The sequence below is a fragment of the Camelus ferus genome, chromosome 3, assembly GCF_009834535.1.
Source record: "Camelus ferus isolate YT-003-E chromosome 3, BCGSAC_Cfer_1.0, whole genome shotgun sequence".
In the NCBI taxonomy this organism is placed as follows: domain Eukaryota; kingdom Metazoa; phylum Chordata; class Mammalia; order Artiodactyla; family Camelidae; genus Camelus; species Camelus ferus.
In genome coordinates this window covers 5,430,649-5,449,905 of record NC_045698.1, presented here as the reverse complement: position 1 = coordinate 5,449,905, position 19,257 = coordinate 5,430,649, and the positions used below count along the sequence as shown (strand labels likewise).

Below are 19,257 nucleotides of genomic sequence, written 5' to 3'. Positions count from 1 at the left end.
CAGCTTCTCTCATTAGTTCACCCTATCGTGGTGGCTGATGTACACTCAGTTCCAAATTACCCCTGGTTCCCCAGCTCTACCGAAGTATACAGTAGACCTGTTAGAGCAGGCAGAGAGCTAGGCGTGAGCAGAGAAAGGGGGGCACGGGCCAGATGTAGGAAACCATCCGTCATGTATACAACAGGGGTCCCTGGGCAGACAGAGCAAAGCAGGAACCTCTGGGCTGATAAGAAATCACACATTTTGGGGTGACAAGTGCCCTGGAGGCAGACGAAGGTGGGAAAGGGCAGGGATCTCTGGTGTCTGAATGTGACCTCTTGCTCGTTGTGCCCTCACTTCAGTAAGCTTAGCCTTGCAGGTCAGAAGCACCCATCGTGCACCGACGCCAGGACGCTTCCCATCCAGACTAAGGACAAAACTCTCTCCTTCCCTGGGGAAGCTGGAGTTGGGATGAAAATCATGGAAGACGACCCCAATCCCCTCCCTTCCCCAGTGAATATTCCACCCATTCATTTTCACACCCTATGTAACCAACTTGCCAAAGAAACCCAGCGCAGCTGCTCACCTGCGCCTGCCCGCTCGCGCCTTGAGAGTGTACTGTCCATCCCTTAATAAATCCTCACTTTACTTTCTTAACCTCCGTGTTTCACCTCTGAATTCTTTCTGCGATGAGACAAGAATCTAATCACCGCAACAGACCAGACTACGTGGGCAGAGAGAGTGCTGTTGCTAGTGGAGAATCTCTTTATATTAATATATTCTCCCCTGAAAATGTTCCCTAGAGACGCCGAAATGAAAACAGACCACGTGACACGTTGAAACACGCCGTCTTTCTTTCCAGGGAGCTGCCTGATCAGTTACCGGCATCACAAACTTCGTCCTGATCTGAATTACTCAAGGATTTCTCAGTCTTTGCTTCTGGAGGGGTCCTTCTGCGAGAAATGGCCACACAGAAGAGTAAACAGAAAACCGACTCAATTCTGGAGCAAACTGCAGGAGAAAGCAGAACGGGGCGGGGGTGGGGGGAGATACAGACTATCCAGCAAAGTACATAAAACTTTTAATGAATTAACCTTACAAAAGACAATGGCATCAAAACATCAGACACGTTTGGTACAAAACTAGTCCTAGGTTGTAAGAACTAATTCTGGTGATGGATGGCGACGTGCTGTTGGCAGGAGACAGGACAGGGCAAGGAGACGGGGCCATGGATCCCAGCGGGGCCCGTGGACAGCCCCTGCAGTGAGACACGTGGCTGAACACGGATTCCAGGTGGGGCGACAGAATCAACTTATTCACAAATACTGTGTGTTTCAGTATCAGACTAGCAGATGCAGTTGGCGAGCTACCGTATTTTCCAGAAAAGAACATGCACCGGAAGATAATATACACCCCCTAGTTTTATTGCCTTAAGAATTTGTGTTTGCTTCACCTCTCGTCTCAGTTCTCTGAATGCTTTTCTCCCCGAAAGCACACTCCTTTCCCTCTTGCTTAGGAATAAGCACAGTGCAAGTGGCAGAGAGACCTTGGCACACATCAGACACCGAACGGTACGCCACCGGGTGACAGGGAGCAGTCTGCAAAGGCTCCAGAGGACAGAACAGAGCACGCACATCACAAACGAGGGACAGACTCGCAGTCAGAAAGTGCATTGTAGCTTCCTGAAAATACAGTCTTCTTGCCGAAGTGAAGGCGACGCTTCAGGATGCCAGGTTGCTCTGGGAAAGGGACCTTGACATCTCTGTGTTCACAAAGTACGTCTTCAGCTCCCCCTTTCCTTTCACGTTGATGATTCCTCGGCACGTGCACGTGTACCCCAGGGTCTGCAGGACGAGGCTGGTCTCCTCGGTGACCTAGAGGCGCAGGGACAAACGAAGACGTGCTCAGTGCCGGTGTGGTCACGACCCTTCCCAAGGTCGTCTGACCACAAGGACAAGGAGCCCCGAAGTGTTCGCGTTCTTTGACCCGTTCATTCTACTCCTGAGAAATTAGGAGAAGAGGTAACAGTCGAGGAGAAGGAAAGCTTTCTGAGGCGATGTTTAACTCAGTGCTGTGAAAGAGAAAGGCTGGGAGCAGCCAACCCCCCAGTCATCTCCAGGCCAAGTGAACTACGATGCTATCATGATCAATGTCCCAGATCTGATGCTGAAATTGTATCGAATTATTTCACCCCCCAAAAGAACTAAGCCAGGGTCCACCAAGCTATGATTTTAACCACGTGAAGATGATGCACTTACACATAAGAGACCTGGAATAAAAAGAGTAAATCAAACTATGTTAAAGCGGTGGGGTTTTGGATGATGCTCACAAATTGTTATGAACATCATTTCGTGAAATAATAAATATTCATAATGGATTTTAATACAGATGAAACACACGAGAGACAGCACCATCAACTCTGCACACAGCCACGTGTTTCGGGCTTAACGTACTTGAATGAAATGAGCTAAAACTGGAAGAATGCTGGGACTTTGCATCAGCCTTAGTGTGGGCGGGATGCTGTGTCAGGTCTGGAAAGTTCCCTCATCTCACTGGACTGACTCAGGATGCTGGGACGCCGAAAGCAGAGTCCCTCCCGTGCAGCCTGTCAGTGTGACGAGACTCCTGATCCCCTGCCCCTGCGCCACGAGGCAAGGACCGCGCTGCTGCGTGACGTCCCGGTCCCGCTGGGTCGGTGGGCAGTGAGCCTTGCTGGGGGACGACTCCTCTCCCGGGGGTGGGGGGATGGGTGGTCCCCACCCTTTCACTGCCTTCAGCTTGGGCATGCGCTGTGTTCTCCTTGGGAGACCACGTCTGGGGACCAAGAGCAGGCCTGCCTGGGGTCTGTCTGTCTGCGTGTCACAGGAGCCTCCCAAAAAAGACATCATCTAAGCAGAGAACACACGCGGTGTACAGACTCGGCTACGAATAAGACCTCAGCTTCGGAGGAGAGGGTCCACCTGTGGGAACGTGGTTCCTTTCCAGGCCTTCCAGGAGGTGTCCGGGTCTTGAGCAGAGAAGGACGGAGCTGTTTCCCAGAAATCCTGGTAATGCTGCTTTGGAAGCATGTGAAAAAGCAGAGAGGGGAGAGACTTCCTCCCACTTCATCAGAGGAAACAGACATGGCACCCGTGGGGCCCGGCCACCTTGGACACGCGGGTGACACACATGCGCTGGGCAGGCTACGCCACGATTTTGGTTTTGGTGTGGACACTCTCGGGGGCCAGGCAGTGGTGGGATAGCGGCAGCAGCGGTGAGCCAGCCCCTCGGAGGCTGAGAGAGGTCCGGAGGACAGACACTGTCACGGGGCAGAGGCCCAAGCACATCCAAGTCAGAGCAGGGCTGGGCTTACCAGAACCCAGGACAGCATCCCGGGGCCCCCGGAAGGAAGGCTGAAGTGTGCGCTGTGAGGATCTCAAGGGCAGGCTCGGGGAAAGAGCTAGAAAAATCTACGTCTTCCGCAGTGTGACCCAGCGGCTAGACCCTAGCAAGGGGGCCCAAGCGTGGGTCTTTCTGAGCAGGAAGGAAACGGGGGACACAGATGCCAGGTGCTCACGTCCTGCCCTTCCCTGGCTGGGCGCAGGTCCCGGGGGAGGACAGGTGGCTCGGGAACCTTAGGTAAGAGCTGAAAAAACATGGAGAGTCAAGAAACTTGGAAGACAAACACGTTCTCGAGGTTAGAGCTCTTAGGCGGCAATCAGAGCTAGAGACGTCTACAGGCAGTTGCCTCCCGGCCTTCCAGGCGGAGCACTCACAGTGTCTGGAGGTTAATTCTGCAGTGAGGTGGGTGCGGAGCACGGCCCTTGGCATTTTGGAGCCATTGGAACTGGTAGCTCTGACCACAGAGTTACCATGACGCGGGGAGGCGGGAGCCACCTCCCCGCTAATCACCAGTGATCATTCCTCCAAGTCCGGGGGGGCCTGGCAGGGTGGCGAGGGGCTTTCTAGGCTGTATTTTGGGCACAGAAAGCCTGGTGGGAGTGTAACGTTCTCTAATAAAAAGACACTGTTCCACAGGCTCAGGAGACACTTTTAATATCCTCAGCATCGTTTTTTATTTCTCCTGGCATCTCACCCCCTTTTTTTTGCACGTAAATAGACATGAGAGGCTACTGGAGCGAGAGGGAGCTACACCCTCAGGAGGGAAAAAACCGACCCGGATGCAGGCCCTCTGGCTCTGAGCTGAGTGAGCACAGGCCTGCGGCACCCCTCGCCCTGGACCAGTAAAAAGCTGTCTGTCCACCGGGGGCTCGGAGCGCACCGAGACGGTCCGGTGGCCGCACTCACCGCACTAAATCACACGGAGCCGTGTGACGCCCAGTATCCCCTTAGGGATGCACTGGGCTCCAGCTCAGCTTCAACATTGACCTGTCGCAGGTTTACGATCTCCAGGAGGGAGCGCTCCCCCGGCCAGCCTCTCTTCAATCGCTGTGGGTACGAATCCCAAGTGCTGGACAACTGCCTGGAGGTTGTGAAGCAGGTGCGAACGTTCATCCGTCTTCTGAACGCTCCCGGTGTGTGGCGGGGGCCCAGGCTGGCCCGCAGGTGGGAGGGTGTGTTCTCAGTGGGAGCAGCCACTCTCCCCACCAAATGTCAGGCCCGGGTGGGCCGAGGTTGCTGGAGCGTCCCTGGGTCCCAGGAGGGCCGGGGGTGTCCGTGCAGAAAGCCCCCTCAGAGGAGCCCCGTTTCCGCGGAGAGCTTGGTCTGGGGTGCACAGAGTTAGCTCTCTGTTTCTTGGCGGTGCCTTCCCAGCCAGGGCACTTCTCCTCCTCCCCCCGTGACTCCTCCTTCTCTCTCTCCCTTCTCTTTGTTGGGCGGTTGCTGACTTTTCAGCAGCTGTTGACTAATACTCCGGCTGGAAGGCGAACACCCGGAAGTCACATTGGTCACCTTCCATAGAGAATTAAAACAAGGCAAGAAGGTCAGAGAGAGAATCCTCTTGGAGGGATGAACGGAGCCCCGTGAAGAGCAAGCGGGTTAAGCAGAGGCTTAACGAAGAGCCCATTCGCGGTGGCACTGAGACTGACCGGTTCCGCGGAAGCTAACAGTTGGCTCTGGCGTCCGCGTAATTTCAGGAGGCAAGGTTATCTGAGGACAACCGGCCAAGCTGAGGCCCAGGACAGGGACTCAAGTTCTCTGAAGAGGACAAGAAACTGAGAGCCTATTACCTGTGTCCAGTGATTTTCTTACAAATTTGCCACTTGGCAGGAATTTATCTTCCAGAATTCAGCATAGCTGGGGTGAAATGTGGAACCAGTCATTTTTGAAGGCGAGGCAAATAGGAAGTTCAGCGTAGACAGACACACACACACACATACACGCACAAATACATCCTTCTCATTTGGAGAGTGAGGGTCTTGTCCTAGGTGACTGGCACCGTGCCCCCAAGCAGGTGTATGCCGTCACTGCTGATTTAATTTGTCAGATCTTGGCTTTCTCTCCCTTGGGTGGATTCCAGAGCTTTCTGGATATACAAACCCTGTGCTAGTCCGATCTAGTTGCACCATTCACATCACTCCATTTTGTCTCTCCCTCCCCCGGCTGGTCCCTCTACTCACCCTCCTGCTCCAGCCCCCACCCCGGGAGAGAGGAAGGCAGGTCACGCCTGGCTCTGGTTACACCAAGGGGCTGGGGCTGGGAGAAGGAAGAGGACAGAAGGGCTTCAGCACCACACCCCCCCGCAGGCTGCCTCGCAAGTCACGTGACCATTTACTGTCACAAATGCAATAACCTTCATACTATTACACAATGTTTCTTGTTAACAGTTAATGCGGAAACTAATTAATATTTTCCCCAATACAACGTTAAAGTCAATTTCAAGGTCTACTTTCTTTCCTTTGTTATAATAAATCGTTATCCTCACTGTATACTTAATCCTGGTTCCCAAGAGCACAGACATGGCCGATGATGACTGAGCGGACGGAATTACCTGTATTTTGTCCAGGACGCCGGTGCTGTCCATCCTGCTGGCCACGTTTACGGTGTTGCCCCAGATGTCATATTGCGGCTTCTGAGCGCCAATGACACCAGCTATTACAGGTCCATGGTTAATACCTGTGACACAGCAGAGCCAGGTGGACAAGTGCAGATCATGAATTTAACAGTTTGAGCAACTATCTCAAACAGGATAGTTTTATGAGACCATTCCTGAACCATTATTACCAAGCACACGTTAGCTCAGCTCGCGGAACTCTGAAACAAGGAAAAATAATTCCTCTAACTTTATCATCATCTCAAAAACATGAAAATATGTCTTTTTTTCCCTTTTCCACCTTGATTCATGCTTCTATGACTATTTATCATTATTCCATAAGAGAATAAAATTGGTATACTTTAAAAATGAACGTTATAATACATTTTTTTCTATGTTGCCACATAATCTCAGACAAGAGATGATCACTGTATTCTTTTCCAATATTGCAGTTAATTGATATTGAAATGCACATATTTTAATTTAATTTAATCTTTTGGGGGGAGGTAATTAGGTTTATTTATGTATTTATTTAAATTTTTTTAATGGAGGTACTGGGGACTGAACCCAGGACCTCCTGCATGCTGAGTGCGTGAGCACCACTGAGCTCTCCCCTCCCCTCCCAGGTGTTAATGTAAACGGCTACACGGAGTACACTCTCTACATTTATTGGCCATCCTGCCACGGCTGGACTTCTGGACTCTCTCCAACATTTCGCTGGAATTGGCCCTGTTGGCACCAGTGCTGCCCTGTCTACTTGCCACGCATTCTTCCAGGGGCTTTACTTCTAATTCTCCCAGCAGCCCTGGGGTACAATCTGTTAGCATCACTCCCCACTGTTACAGATAGGAGGCAAAGCTTCCTCTTTGTGATGGAAAGGGAGGCAGGAGACATAGTCCCAACACTGTTCCACAAAATCCCTGAAGGTACCCAGGGCGGGAGAAAGCGGTTCACCTTTGCTTTTGTGGCGCACTCAATACATCTGCCATCTCTGCTTCTCACATCCAGAATAATGTATTCCAGCTGCTGGCCAGTGACCGCGGCCCCTGCTGCCCTAGGCTTTCCCGGTGGCTGCTCTGAGTCCCGCTCGGTCAGCGGCTTGGGACTGGGGGAGAGAGCCTGGGACGATATTGCTGGCAAGCAGTGATCTCTACTTAAGTGCAGGAGTGTGCTTGATTTGTGGTTCCCCCTAACTGACTGAGTCTGCATCTTGACATGCAGAAAAGGACATTAGGAGTGAATTCGGCTCTAGCTATTTGTATCATGGTTTTGCAGGGGCCCCTGTTACTCTTCTCAGTTCCTACTACGGACTGACACTGGATGGCGCTGTGCACGGAGGTGGAGCAGGGATGCTGCCCCCGGGAGAGGCTGAGGGTTTGGGGAAAGGCAGGCTCAAAGCCCACGGGGACCCTGAACTCAGGATTCCTCAGAAATCTAACAGAGCTGGTTTGTGGGGTGAGTGGTAGATATTAACAGTTACACAATAATCAGTGTAAAGTTAGCACCCAGTTAAAAAAAAAAACAAACAAAAACTGAAGGAAGTTCACTGAATTCCTCATGTTACTTTGGAAAATATTGTTATGGTCCAGGCCAAGAACACTACACTCCTTTTTAAAAAATTTTTTTTTAAATTGTTATATCTTTTTTGCGTCTTTTTTGAGGGGGAGTGGGGGAAGGTAATTAGGTTTTTTAAAATTCACTTATTTATTTAAGAGGAGGTACTAGGGACTGAACTTGGGACCTCATGCTTGCTAAGCAGGCACTCTACTGCTTGAGCTATACCCTCCCCTCAAACACTGTGCTTCTGATGAGACACATGTGACGAGCAAAGAATTGTCCTGTTCCCCCTCCCTTGCCATGAAGGCCAATGTTATCTTGGTCCACACATATGTGACAAGAGCAGGGTGATTCTGCCATGCAATAGATTTTTTTTTTTTATTTAAGGAGGGTACTATGAAAGTTTAAGGAGCCCATTTTCCAAGTTGTTAAAATAAGAAGCTCCAGGGTGGAAAGGACACCTCCGTGCCTGACGGGGACAGCAGGCTAACGGGGCGGTGTCCTGCCCGCCTGGCCCTTCCCACCTTTGTACGCCGTGCAGCCCGGGGAAAGGTCCGCTGTGCACACAGGTGAGGAGGCATAAGTAAAAGTGTGTTCAGAGGCTGACAATCAATAGGACATACGTGCAGTGAAGAGAATCCCACTCGCTCAAGAGATGTAAGCTATTTCTGGGTTTTAAAAAAATTCAGAACATACGCACAGCTAAGGAAGAACACAGCTCTACATATTGGGATTTTTTGAAAGTTGAGATCTGTATGCAAGAGAAGTGAAAAGCCATTCAGATCGAATTTGTTAACAGAACTACTCTTATGTGGACTTGCTTTCAGAAGGAGCAAAATATGTGGCCAAGAACAGCATAAAATGGTCAAAGAAGCTCTTACAAATCACGAGTGCCTGTAAGTGACCGTGCAAATGTCACTTCCTCTGAGCAGCCAGAGGAAAAGCCTAGGGCAGCAGGGGCTGTGGTCACTGGCCAGCAGCTGGAATACATTATTTGGGATGTCAGAAGCAGACCTGAGGGTTTAAAACACACTGTGTTTTTGGATAGACATTTGTAAAAGTCGAGGCATGAAACATGGTCAAGAATCAACTTAAAGTAAAGGAAGAACTTATTTGAATTAAAAACCATCTTCATTTATTTTTTATTCATTTAATTTTGGGGGGGAGGTATTTATTTATTTATTTAAATGGAAAGACTGGGGATTGAACCCAGGACCTCGTGCATGCTAAGCACGTGCTCTACCACTGAGCTATACTCTCCCACTGTTTGAATTTTTTTTTTTTTTTGGAAGAAAGTTGGCTTTTTCTCTCAAATTTGAATATTCAATGTGAAAACCTCTAGGTATGTTAAGACTTTAGAACACAGTTGGTGTTCTTGTAGGCTGTGACCCCAGGGTGACTGTCCCAACAGTTTCTAAGGTGCATCTGTTCCTTCCTTTCTTCCTTCCTTCCTTTCCTTTTTTTCCTTTCCCCTTTCTTTCTTTCTTTCTTTCTTTCTTTCTTTCTTTCTTTCTTTCTTTCTTTCTTTCTTTCTTTCTTTCCTTTTCTTTTTCTTTTCTTTCTTTCCTTTCTTTCTCTCTCTCTTCTTCCTTCCTTCCTTCTTCTCTCCCCTTCCTTCCTTCCTTCTCTTTTCTTTCCCTCCCTCCTTTCTTCTTTGCATTTTGACATCTCTGAAGTCTGGATGCATCCTGCAGCTCATAGCAGGTTCTAGTTTCATAAACGGTGGAGCAGTTTACAGTCAGTGGCTTCCTCAGCCCCTGGGGATGGCTGAAGGCTGTGGCCCCCATGACTTGCAGAAGGGACCCTGGTTGGAGGGACTGAAACGCAGCTCATGGGCCACTTGTGAAACCAAATGCTCACGGCCTGATGCAACCAAAGGGGGTATTTCTTTTCTAATTTGCACAGAAGTGCCTCCGGGGCTCCTAGCTGCCCTGGGCCCTTGCACCGCCCTCCAGTCCTGCCCCTGTAATGACACATCTGTGCCTGTGCAGCTCCCACACCGCAAGGATCATCAGCGTTCCCGTGAATTTGTTCCTTCCCGACAGCGGCCCCCAGACCCGCAAGACATACCCACTCGCAACTTGAAGTCGTTGAAGGAGTGCTTGTTGATGGCGTCCAGTTTGGCCACCAGGGCAAAGGCGAACTCCACCATGGTGCCGATGTGCACGTACTGCCTCTCCGGCTCCTGCAAGAAAGCAGACAGCCCACGGGGTTAGGACTCAGCAGGCCGGGGGGCGCCCCCTCCCGTCCCAGACAGGCTCCCGTCGGAGGCTGTGTGAGAATGAAGCCTCCAGGCGGCCTGGAGCCTGGATGCATCTCGCTGGCCCTGGGGAGACGTGGAGCGTGAAGACGCCGAGTAGGGCCCACACCGTTGACACCCTGAGGAGGGGCTGGCTGCCTGCCCTGCGCCCGCTGCGCTGGGCCCCGCCTTGGGGAGGCGGCCCTCTGGGTTCCTGTTGGACTGACCAGTGTGAGGGCTGAGGGGAGAGAGGGCCGGGACTCACTCCTCACCCGCGACAGCGCTCCCTGGCTCTGGGAACACCAGTCCTTCCTCTGGCTTCTTTGGGGAGGGGATGTGGCTGAATTGTGCCCCCTCCCAAATTCATATATTGAAGCCCTCACCCCCAGGACCTCAGAATATGACTGTACTTGAAGACAGGGTCTTTGAAGAGGGAATTAAGATTAAATTAGATCATCAGTACGACGAATCCTGGGTGACTGGTGTCCTTAGAAGAAGAGGACATTAGGACAGAGACACATGCAGAGGGGACCGTGTGAAGACACGGGAGAAGGTGGCCATCTCCAGGCTCAGGAGAGACGCCTCAGAAGAAACCAGCTCTGCCCACACGCCGATCTCCGACCTCCGGTCCCCAGAGCTGGGAGAAGATAAATGTGTGTCATTTAAGCCGCTCACCCTGTGTTACTTTGTTAGGGCGCCTGAGCAAATGAACACGGGGGCAATTCCCTGCCTTTACTGGCTCCTGGGTGGCGTATCGCCCCTTGAGGAACAGAGCGTTATCACACACACAGAGCTGAAGGAGAAGGAAAGCCCACGGTTTCCAACGAAGATAAGCCCAAAATTTCTATTTCTGTTTACTGTTAATTTGTATTTATTACTCCTGTTGCTGACTCGCATTTACCACTCATTTGGCACACCTGTGATTTCTGTACTTAGTCTGAAGTTCATCCTTTTGAGATTTCTAGTTTTAGTTGTATTTTAAAAAATAGATTATTTCTCAGTATGTGTGCATAATCTATAAAATGTATGAATTTACATGTCCTGAAGGAGGAACAGGGAGGGCACCGTCAGCTGTGGGGGGAGGTCAAAGCCGAGCGAGGCGCACGTGGGGAGCAGGTGCCCCGGAGGAGCCATTCCACTGCAGTGGGTGGGGGCCCCGAGGGAGGAAAAGGGAACAGAGTGTGAGAGGGGTGGCCTGGGGGAGGCTCTCCACAGGGCGGGGTCGGGGTGTCAGCAAAGGACACTGGGAGGACTTGAGAGGATAGAACACACGCTGTGCGTCTCGCGCCGTGGCTTCTGGGCCGAGTGTCTACGCTCATCGGGCCCCGGGGTTGCTGAATCAGAGGTGGAGAAAGCTCTCGGGGACGCTGAAGAGGCGGCGCCTGGTGACCGCGGGCGCGGGCGCGGGCGCGGGCGGGGGCGGGGGCCTTCTCTGTGGAGGGTGAAGAGAAACACCAACTGTGAGGGCTTCAGGAGCAGAGTGAGAAGGATGACAGGAGATGGAGAAACCAAGGTGACTGCTGAGAGAATGAGGGCCGCCACAGGAGGGTTATCCCATGGAGCCACACAACATTTCAATGACGCCCGAGAGGAGCGGCAGCGCTAAGGCAAGGTCTCTCAGCCTGGGCACTGCAGACGTTTGGGGGGCTATTCCTCTGGGGGGGTCCTGTGCACCACAGGATGTGGGGCAGCATCCCTGGCCGCCACCCACTGGTGCCGAGTAGCACCTCCCCTTCCAGTGCGACAACCGAACTGTCTCCGGACACGGCCCTATGTCCCCTGGGGGACAAAGCCGCTCCCAGCCGAGCACCACTGCACTGAACAGTGTACGTATGAACGGGAAGAGAAACTCAGAGAGCCCCTCCTACCCTCAGGTGAAACGCGTCATTCTAGAAAAAAGACAAACCAAATACTGCTGTCGCCGTAAACCCACAACTTAAATGTCATGGGAGAAGAACCACAGCATTTAGACAATTCTAAGTGCGAAGCAGACGGTCGGCCACCTTCGGTGGGCGGGCAAGGAGTCACTTCTTAGAAGAGTTATGCTTTCCATCAGAGCTTGCTAATATTTCCCACCTCACGGCTTAGGGGAGAGACACGTTTGGAGGTTTATGCAGCTTGTTAGAATACATCGCACCTTAATGGGAAGCACGAACTGTTAAATCAACAGGCGGTAAGAATGACAACTGTCCCGGCGAGGAGGGCAGATGGGCCGCGGGAGAAACGGTTTGCTTTTTATATGGAACCAAGGTGCAGTGAGCAAACTTCACTCCCTGATAAACGGCTGCCCAACCTGTTCCCACGCGGCAGGCTTAACTGGCAGGTGTCACGTGACCTCAGTGGTACGTGAGAGGCTGAGCTCTGGGAACGGGGTTTAAATCCAGCGTCAGTGACTCACTTGGGCTTAGGAAACCTAGGGACAGTCTTGCTCAGTCTCCAGAAGAGCCCAGTTCAAATTCAGCTCAAAAAGGCTTCATAACTGAGCTTTTGAGAGATGTTTGGTGACAGTATCAGAATCAGCTTTTTCTCCCGTGATCCAAATAATTTCTCCCGTTTCCAAATATTTAACTGACTTCCAGCTACACAGTGAGACCACTAATTCAGTTTCCTGGAACACATTTTACAAGCTGTTTGTTTTGGAAGCTCAACATGCAAGGAACACAGCTTTTTAAAGTCAATGCATGTTTACTGAGGTTATTTGATAACCCAAGTGACTGGTAACAACTGAGGGGAAATGCCCACAGGCCCCTCTCCTGGCCTCTCCTCTCCTCCCTCTCTGCCCCCACTCCATCCAGCAAACGTTCACGGAGGACCTACTATGTTGGTGTTTGTCTGATTCTGAAGGTTTAGAACCGCTGTCTACGGAGCACTCGGTTCTTCTGCCTGGGGCTCCCGGGAGAATGGCTCGGACCTCACAGCCCTCCGAAGGAAGTCAGCCCGATCCGGTGAGCTGACTGTCACCATGAAGGTCAGCTCTCCCCTCGGCGCTCAGAACACCCGCGTTTCAGGCACCTTTTGGAGAACAGGACTGGAATGCACAGCTTCCCGGTGTTTACCAAAACTCAGAGGCATGAAGTAATGTTTATGAAAAATGGCCTGATTCCTGGGTCATCCATGGATTGCTCTACAGTCAACTTGGAATAAGCTGGACACAGTGTTCTCCACCTGATCTCACTCTACCAGAGAATGTATTTGACTAAAATATGCATTACGGGACATTCCAGCAAATATCCCTCCCCATTCAATGTGCTAAACCATCTTCCGTGAGGAAGTCACCCAGCACACTGCTCACTACAGACCCGTCCCTATGGTCTCGAGGGCCTATTTGCTAGAGCATGGGTCAGGTGCCCAGTGGAGCATCTGACTTCAACTTGACTTCACCTGGTTTCCAAACATACTAAGGAATGAGTGATCTGATCGCACCTTATGAACACAAAAACATTGCACTTGTGTTGGCTGCTGGAAATTTCAGAACAATTAATAAGAACAGTGTGTGTATGCATGTACTTAATCCTCACAGTGACGCCCATGAAGGCGTGTGTGTCTTTATCCTCATTACGCAGATGGGAGTGGGAAACACACAGAGGGTAATACCTTGTGTAAGTGGTGCAACCAGGCTTTGCTGCCCGGCAGTCTGACTGCAGGGTCCTCAGTCTTCACTTACTTTAAATGTAAATGGACTAAATACTCCAGTCAAAAGACACAGAGCAACTGATAAGATTAAAAACAAATCCATATATATGCTGCCTACAAGAGACTCACTTCAAATCTAAAGACACATTCAGACTGAAAGTGAGGGCATGGAAAAAGGTGTTCAGTGCAAATGGAAGTGAAAAGAAAGCTGGGGTGGCTACACTTATGTTAGACAGTTAGCCTCTGCCATCTCGCCTCCTCCCCTGTTCACAGCTAGATTGTGGTCGGGGCTCTGCTATTTGATTTGCATTTTATGGCATCACCTCATTTTTGTTTCTATCTTATCCTTCAGGTTCCTTGCACTTTAGTCTATTAATTTAAAAGTATTTTTGCGCTGTGCTCATTTTTGTAAGCTTCTTCAGGGAGAGATCTAAATAAAATACGCACAGACATGTAGACAAATAGGTAAGCAGTTTTCCTTGATCGTCTTGTCACTCAAATGGAGACAGATGGGTTGGATGATGAGCCTTAGAGAGATTCCGTTGATGGAGAACTATAACCAAGAATTGCTCATTCATGGCTCTGGAACTAGCCGCCACCCATGTGGATGACTGGAATTCTACTTGGATGTCTTAGTGAAAACTCAAACTTGGAAGTCTAAAACTAATATGATCTTTGAATCTCCCATAAACAGCTCTTATTCTTGACTCCTGTACTTTTGTTAATGGTGTCATCAGTTTCAAATCCCTAAATTGGAAACCTGAGATTCAGACAGCCCCCTCCATCCTGATTCCTCAGCTCCCAAGCCCATCTCCCTCAGCCATGCTTCTCTCATTCACCCCTTTCTTTAATTTCTTAGGATCATTGGTTATTCTCTGATCACTACTTGCTAAAACCAAGAAGTTCACTAAATAATTGCTAGCACTCTTAAGTCAGACAATGTTGGGTTCAGCTCCAGGTTCTACAATCATCAGCTGTGTGGCCTTGGCTGAGTCACTTAACTGCTCTGGGCCTCAGTTTTCTCATCTGTGAATTGAAGCAATAACTACCAGTCTCATAGGGTTGTGGCTAAGATTAGATGAATTCATGTGGACAACGTGTTCAGTCTGCACCCGTGGGGCCCAGGACTTACTTGGTTTCCTTCATGGCGGGTTAGAGAAGCACATCACTTTGCATCACAGAGGAAAACGGCAGCAAGAACTGCTTTACGCCCCAGTTTAGGACCACCCCCCACCCCCTGCCTCCACACACGGAGCACCCTGCACAGACTTATGGCTTTGACAACGACCTAAGTGTCTGGCGTGTTAAGTACCCTTTAGCTTTGCGGTCTGTACAGCAAAGAGTGATGGTTCTTCTTTCAGTTTTTGTTCCCTGTTAGTAGCAGAAGGGCATTTCTCTCTGCTTCCCAGGCACCACGACAGCTTTGGTGTTTGTGCAAAAATAGGCAGCATTGGAATATTGCTTTTCATCTCAGCAGGGACCAAAACTATCTTCTACTTTTTCCAGTAAAGGGAACTATGGTTATGAGTTTCAACACACGCTTTAGTTACTAAGAAACCGGCAGCAGAAGAGCAGAGAATGATTCGTGACTTCTCCCTGGTCAACTTGGTGGAGTGTCCTAATGTCTGAGTTCCCCCAAAATTCACATGTGGGGGCCTAATTCCCAATGGGATGGTATTAGGGGGTGGGGCCTTTGGAAGGTGATTAGGTCAGGTGGGTGGAGCCCTCATGAATGGGATTAGTGCCCTTATAAGAAGAGACTGGAGAGAGCTGCCTCCCCTCTCTGCCCTCCATCTGCACTGCATGAGGACACAGAGAAGACGGTCATTTGCAACCCAGGAAGAGGGCCCTCCCCAGCCTTCAGAGCCATGAGAAATAAATGTTTCTTATTTGTGACCCAGTCTATGGCATTTTTTCACAGCAGCCCAGCTGAGACACTCTAACATTCCCAGACACCATCCATGCTCACCCAGCGTTGGAGTTGCTGTTTGCATACATGACTTTTCCCAGACTGTCAACTCTGGAGGGCAGTTCCAGAGGGGCTGTCACTAACAAGGAGCTGGCACTTGCCATAGCGGGTAAAGAAAATGTCTGCTGGATGACCTACTAGCTAAACAAAATCTCCAACAGCCAAGCAGCTCTTAATTCAGGCAGAGAGGGAGCTGAAAACCAGACCCAGTGCATGTGGATGAGCAGAGTTCATTGCTCAGTGCTTTGTCGGTCAGCTTGGTTTGGCTAACAGACTGAGCAAGCAAGTTCAGGAATCTCACGAGTGGCTCACTTGGAGCCTGGGATCTGATTTGCCAGATGGAGGGAGCAGAATAACAGAGCAATGCTAGCGCTAGCCGCAGTGGTATGTCTACGGGGCGAACTCAGCAAGAAAGAGACAGAGTGGGAAGTTGTGCTTGCAAATCAGCAACCACCCTCCACCCACACCCCTGGCCTGCTGTCAGATTTGTTTGCATATAATAAATAAATAAACTTTGAAACTCATTTGAAACCTTTTCCAAATAGAGAATTTAAAATAAAGTTTTAAATAAAATAATAAAAAAGAGCAATAACCCAAATGCTTACAAATTTTTAATAAGCACCAGCACTCACACCTGGATAGGAATAAAAGCTCCCTGTTACCTCTTGCTTCTCTGCCTCTTCCGTTCCCCATTATTCTGACACCACAAGTTATTTCCTTCCAAAGTGTCGCTGGCCATGGGCATCACTCTGTTTGAAACTGAATAAAAGCTAGAGGTTTGGCTTATCACAGCAAAAATACAATCAAGCATGGGTTTAAAGGAAAGCTCTCATCTCTGTACTTTGCTTTTGACTTATTTAAGGTCTTAGTAAAATTTGTTTTTAGAAGATCAAAACCAATTTACGTAATTGCTAAGACCAGAGTTAACCCCATTCATTGATTTGGGCACGAAAGATGGACTTCCTTTACGATAGGGTGGGCAAAGTCCCTTCAGGGGGTGAGTCGGTGAGGCTCCAGAGTGCAGCCGAGGAAACGGGGCAATAGGGAATGGTGTGGAGTGTGGTAAACTGGAGAAGGCGCCAAGTCCAAATGGAGCAGCTGCTTCTCTGCTCCAGCCGATGACTGTTGTCACCAGGAATGACCATTAGGGGACCTAACAATTTTCAGGAGAAGCAGGCAATGATAATTTTTTTTAATTGAGATGTCCTTTAAAAAAAAAGTCTACATAAGTCAAGAAAAACATACTTGCAACCACAAGTTTGCTATCAGGGCTTGAAGTCTAAAGGCTATTGCCAGGAACAAGCAGGGGGCTGCTGTGGGGCTTGGAAAGGAATGAGGTCCTGATGGGAAGATGAAGGGCCACCAAGGTGGGCAAGCCCCCGGTTCTGCTGACACCGACGGTCATCGTGGAACATCTGCCTCTCTGGTGCAAGCTCGCGGGACTAGGAGAGTGGGGTTGGAATGCAAGTCTCCTCTCGATGGAACATTTTATTTTTTACAAATGCCTGCTTCTTTTAAAAACCACAATCAGTTGTTACACGTAACACAACCAACCATTTAGTCACGTTGCCTTTAAGCTTAAAATGAGAAAGTACTGTTTCACTTAAACAACACAAATGAAGCAACAAGGCAGACTTAAAGCCCCGCTCTGACTAGGTGCCTACAAGCTCCTGTGCGTTTATGCTCCGCCTGCGAGCAGGAAATGCGGAGGTGACTACGAACAAAAGCTGAATTTCTAAAGGCTTTTATCTAGATAACTTTGCCTCTTTTTTGTATTTAAGAAAAAATACATGAATCCTTGAAAACCCAATGTATTTGGCAAACTGAACGTATCTTGTTGTCAAACTAAATATTTGGCTAAACAATAAATAGAAAATTTTGGTTTACAAACAATATGTAGAAAGTTTTTTGTTTATAACTAGAGAAACAGGTAGGCTACAAAAGGCAAAAGGGATGTTCATTTCTCATAAAAATAACTAATACCCATATTAATATTTATCAAGCATGTTATCCCCCCAATCAAACATAATAAACTTGCAGAAGATCTTCAATGCACTTCAAAATATTTCTAGGATGATCTTACCAAGATTCTAAAGAAATGGTCTAAATAAAAATAGCTCCTATGGAGTGAAAACTCCCTGCATGGATGTGAGGACGTATCGTGTTTCATTTATGCCCCCAAACCCTTTTATCTCCCCTGCTGGAGGAGGCAGTGGTGTCAGTATAGAAACTGTCCAGACCACAGCTGTATTATTATTTCCATTGGCATCTGTGTCACCTGCTCTGGCCACGGCGCGGTCTGCATACTGATTTCATCTTCTCAACAGCCTTGTGAAATGAGTATGATCGCCATTGTATATAAAGGGCACTGAAGTGCAGAAAGCTCAGCTCTGATGGTAAGGAATGCGCAGTCTCACTTGAAAGTCATGCTCTTCCCGCCCTACCATGAAGGCAAACACTCATTTACTAACACTGGTGACGGGGAAGGAGTCAGGATGCAGCCCCAGGGTAGCTGAGAAGCCAGGTTTTGTGGGTGCGGGTGATGAGGGCGCCTGTGAAAGGAGTGCTGTGTTAAGGCAGGGCTGGGAGCAGCAGTGGGTGAGTGGTGTAGATACAAACTCGTGGGTGCAGACGCCAGCCTGGTGGGGGCTGATGAAGAAGAGGAGGGGGTGAAGCAGCCCGAGAGCTGCTGACGGACAGAGGTGACCCTGCGCCCGCAGTGCGCGGGTCTGCAGCCCTGCTCTGCAGCGGCCTGTTCTCTCTACAATCTTGGGCAAGCTACTGCATTGCTGTGCCTCAGTTTCTCCTTCTGCAGAAAGGGCCGGGGTGGGGCGTCTCCTACGCTTGTTTAAGGTAAAGACTCCAGAGGCACTTAGTAAGTGTTCAAAGACGGCAGGAGAAAAAGGAGAAGGTTTGCACTGGAGGAGCAGGTCTGTACAACGGAGTGAGGGATGTGAGATGCTGTTCCGGGGAGTAGGGCGGCACGCACTTGATCATTCATGGAACCGCACGTCCAATCTCTCTGCACAGAGCCCCCTGCTGGGGACTCTGGGAACACCGCATAAGACCCAGCACCTGCTACAACCTGGATGTTGGATAAGCAACGCACATCGACAGGTAAGCAGGAAAGCACGTGGGAGGAAAGGAAACAGGGTCTAGACACAGGAAGTCGGGTGAGGCAAGGCTCCCCCGGTCAGGGTGCAGGAGAGGCTCCTATGAAAGAGGGAGCCGTGGCGCTGCTGCTGGGTGAGATCTGAAAACAGGGTGTCTCCCCCTCACATCAGAATCGCCTGGGGAAACTGCAGAAATGGGCTTTCCAGCTCCCACCCCCACTCCTAGGTGTCTGGAGACCACGCCCAGCAACCAGCACAGGTGGCTCTGATGCAGGTGGTGGGTGCACCCGGCCTGAAGGCCATCTGAGTAGACCTTGGTGTTGCTTGGCACAAAAGCACAGTGCACGTTTGAGGGCTGGTGAGGACACTGGAGGGAGAGGGAGGACGTGGGTCAGGGGGCCCCTGCCCTGGGAGTGGAGAGGACAAGAAGGTGTGGGTGGTGTCAGAGAGCTGGGTGTCCCTGGAAAGCTGGAAATGTGAGACCCCAGTGTGGCCTGATGGCGAGGAAGGTGGATAATGGTTTGGGCAGGGGTGAATACACAGGTGGGTAGACCAAGTCTTACTTGAGATCCCTGATGGAGAGGAGGGATTGGGAAGAGAACAGGGACATGTCAGCAGAGGAGGACTGCAGGAGGATGCATGAAAGTGAAGGGCCTGGAAGCTGAGCGGGAGAGGACTTCCCAGAGGAGGCAGCCACCGGCTCTATGAGAGGCAACAGATGGAATGCAATCCGACTTGGATTTTGGAATTTGGAAGTGCTTCCTGACCTTTAAGAGTGGAATGTCTGACATCAGCA

The 19,257-nt window shown here is 50.0% G+C and overlaps 1 protein-coding gene across 2 annotated transcripts in view; it reads right to left on the bottom strand.

The window, feature by feature from the left end:
- Positions 1-1,043: 1,043 nt before the first annotated feature.
- The window catches only part of ADCY2 (adenylate cyclase 2), a 379,164-nt gene continuing 360,950 nt past the window's right edge, over positions 1,044-19,257 (bottom strand). The window contains exons 23-25 of one of the 2 annotated variants that reach the window (XM_032469844.1): positions 9,578-9,692; positions 5,909-6,033; positions 1,044-1,853 (exon numbers count right to left, since the gene is read on the bottom strand). In XM_032469844.1, coding sequence (XP_032325735.1) covers positions 1,701-1,853; positions 5,909-6,033; positions 9,578-9,692 — 393 coding nt within the window. In that variant the 3' untranslated portion in view covers positions 1,044-1,700. The remainder of the gene's footprint in view (positions 1,854-5,908; positions 6,034-9,577; positions 9,693-19,257) is intronic. The other variant, XM_032469848.1, reaches the window with a different exon arrangement.